The 3,041-nt window shown below is 44.3% G+C and overlaps 1 protein-coding gene across 1 annotated transcript in view; it reads right to left on the bottom strand.

The window, feature by feature from the left end:
* The window catches only part of LOC120065960 (prickle-like protein 1), a 20,545-nt gene extending 18,218 nt beyond the window's left edge, over window positions 1-2,327 (bottom strand). Inside the window, exons 1-2 of the mRNA XM_039017000.1 lie at window positions 2,310-2,327; window positions 1,851-2,000 (exon numbers count right to left, since the gene is read on the bottom strand). Of these exons, the coding sequence (XP_038872928.1) occupies window positions 1,851-2,000; window positions 2,310-2,327 (168 nt within the window). The remainder of the gene's footprint in view (window positions 1-1,850; window positions 2,001-2,309) is intronic.
* Between the last annotated feature and the right edge of the window lie 714 nt (window positions 2,328-3,041).

Here is a 3,041-nt window from a genome sequence, read left to right as displayed (position 1 = left end):
CTCCCCCTTTTTCCTCCAAACATATCAATGGTCATTATGGCCAAACAGTTCTATTTTAGTTTCATCAGACCAGAGGACATTTCTCCAAATAGTACTATCTTTGTCCCGATGTGCAGTTGCAAACTGTAGTCTGGCTTTTTTATGGCGGTTTTGGAGCAGTGGCTTCTTCCTTGCTGAGCGGCCTTTCAGGTTATGTCGATATAGGACTCATTTTACTGTGGATATAGATACTTTTGTACCTGTTTTCTCCACCATCTTCACAAGGTCCTTTGCTGTTGTTCTGGGATTGATATGCACTTTTCGCACCAAAGTACGTTCATCTCTAGGAGACAGAACGCCTCCTTCCTGAGCAGTATGATGGCTGCGTGGTCCCATGGTGTTTATACTTGCGTACTATTGTTTGTACAGATGAACGTGGTACCTTCAGGCGTTTGGAATTTGCTCCCAACGATGAACCAGACTTGTGGAGGTCTACAATTTTTTTCTGAGGTCTTGGCTGATTTCTTTTGATTTTCCCATGATGTCAAGCAAAAAGGTGCTGAGTTTGAAGGTAGGCCTTGAAATACATCCACAGGTACACCTCCAATTGACTCAAATGAGGTCAATTAGCCTATCAGAAGCTTCTAAAGCCATGACATCATTTTCTGGAATTTTCCAAGCTGTTTAAAGGCAAGGTCAACTTAGTGTATGTAAACTTCTGACCCACTGGAATTGTGATACAGTGAATTATAAGTGAAAAAATCTGTCCGTAAACAATTGTTGGAAAAATGGCTTGTGTCATGCATAAAGTAGATGTCCTAACCGACTTGCCAAAACTATAGTTTGTTAACAAGACATTTGTGGAGTGGTTGAAAAACGAGTTTTAATGACTCCAACCTAAGTGTATGTAAACTTCTGACTTCAACAGTACATGTACGTGACATATGCTGTATATACTGAAAAAAACGCAACAAAAAACACAACAATTTCAACAATTTTACTGAGTTACAGTTCATATAACGAAATCAGTCACTTAAAATAAATATATTAGGCCCTAATCTATGGATTTTACATTAATTGGCATGGGTGCAGCCTGGGAGGGCATGGGCCCACCCACTTGGGGGCCAGGCCCAGCCAGTCAGAATTAACTTTTCACCACAAAGGGGCTTTATTACAGACAGAAATACTCTTCAGTTTCATCAGTTGTCTGGTCTCAGACGATCCTGCAGGTGAAAACGCAGGATGTGAAGGTCCTGAGCTGGCGTGGTTATGCATGGTCTGCGGTTGTGAGGCCGGTTGGACGTACTGCCAAATTCTCTAAAACGACGTTGGACGTGGCATTGTGTTGTGTGACAAAACCGTACATTTTAGAGTGGCCTTTTATTGTCCCCAGCACAAGGTGCACCTCTGTAATTATCATGCTGTTTAATCAGCTTCTTGATATGCCCCAACTGTCAGATGTATGGATTATCTTGGGAAACGAAAAATGCTTGCTAACAAGGATGTTAAAAACCAGCTTCTTGTGCTTATATAACATTTCTGGGATCTTTTATTTAAGCTCATGTAAACATGGAACCAACACTTTACATTTATATTTTTGTTCAGTTTAAGTGGCATATAGTGTTGAATTTAAGGGGCATATTGTACAGTATATTAGAACAGAGGGTGTTTTTACATTTGTATTTTCTTGTCATTTAGCAGATGCTCTTATCCAGAGCGGCTTACAGTAGTGAGTGGATACATTTTTGTACTTTTTCCCTGTACTGGTCCTCCATGGAAATCGAACCCACAACTCTGACATCGCAAGCGCCATGCTCTACCAACTGAGCTACGCGGGACCCTGTTGTGTTGTATATTTGGCGGCGTCTCACCAGTTCGGGTCTGAGGCCAGGCGGTGCCCAGGCGTACTCCTCCAGGGCACAGCCGGAGTCGTCATCTGACGTGGAACTCCTCTGGAAGCCAATGTTCAGCTGACCTTGGACTTTCTGCTCCATCACTTCCCGCGGGCCCCGCGCCCCGACCTGGTAACCACACGCACTCTCTAGGTTCATCACACACCACACCTTTTACTGCAGAGGGAGAGACAGAGACAGAGAGAGAGAGAGAGAGAGAGAGAGAGAGAGAGAGAGAGAGAGAGAGAGAGAGAGATGTTTTACTCAAGGCAGAGTGATAGATACATCATCCACATACAGTAGTACACATGGTCCAGGGTTCATTAGGGAAATGGAACTTAAAATGAGCATTTCTTAGTCCTTTCGTTTGTCCCTCCCTGTTTCAGTCAGTTTTTCTTCAGTTTGGTTCCTAACGAAAGTGACCCAAGCATCATTCACCCAGTCAGTCTCAGACATGTTGCACAGCTTAGCACTGACTGAGTCACCACCAGCACTACGTTCATGTGGGTTATCTTCCCCGAAAGGCGCTGAGGGGATCTCTACAACACTTTAGTTCCTCTGGTGAGAAATACAGATATTTATAGTAGGGGGATGAGATGAGTGAGTCCCTGACTACAGCTGGGGGTCTGCATAACAACAGTAACCCTGGTCATAGGATACACAACTCCCTGACTACAGCTGGAGGTCTGTATAACAGTAACCCTGGTCATAGGATACACAACTCCCTGACTACAGCTGGAGGTCTGTATAACAACAGTAACCCTGGTCATAGGATACACAACTCCCTGACTACAGCTGGAGGTCTGTATAACAACAGTAACCCTGGTCATAGGATACACAACTCCCTGACTACAGCTGGAGGTCTGTATAACAGTAACCCTGGTCATAGGATACACAACTCCCTGACTACAGCTGGAGGTCTGTATAACAGTAACCCTGGTCATAGGATACACAACTCCCTGACTACAGCTGGAGGTCTGTATAACAGTAACCCTGGCCATAGGATACACAACTCCCTGACTACAGCTGGAGGTCTGTATAACAGTAACCCTGGTCATAGGATACACAACTCCCTGACTACAGCTGGAGGTCTGTATAACAGTAACCCTGGACATAGAATACACAACTCCCTGACTACAGCTGGAGGTCTGTATAACAGTAACCCTGGTC

This window comes from Salvelinus namaycush, chromosome 21 (genome assembly GCF_016432855.1).
Source record: "Salvelinus namaycush isolate Seneca chromosome 21, SaNama_1.0, whole genome shotgun sequence".
NCBI classification, from domain to species: domain Eukaryota; kingdom Metazoa; phylum Chordata; class Actinopteri; order Salmoniformes; family Salmonidae; genus Salvelinus; species Salvelinus namaycush.
Note: the sequence above shows the minus strand (reverse complement) of the source record. Positions and strands in the feature narration are given on the sequence as shown.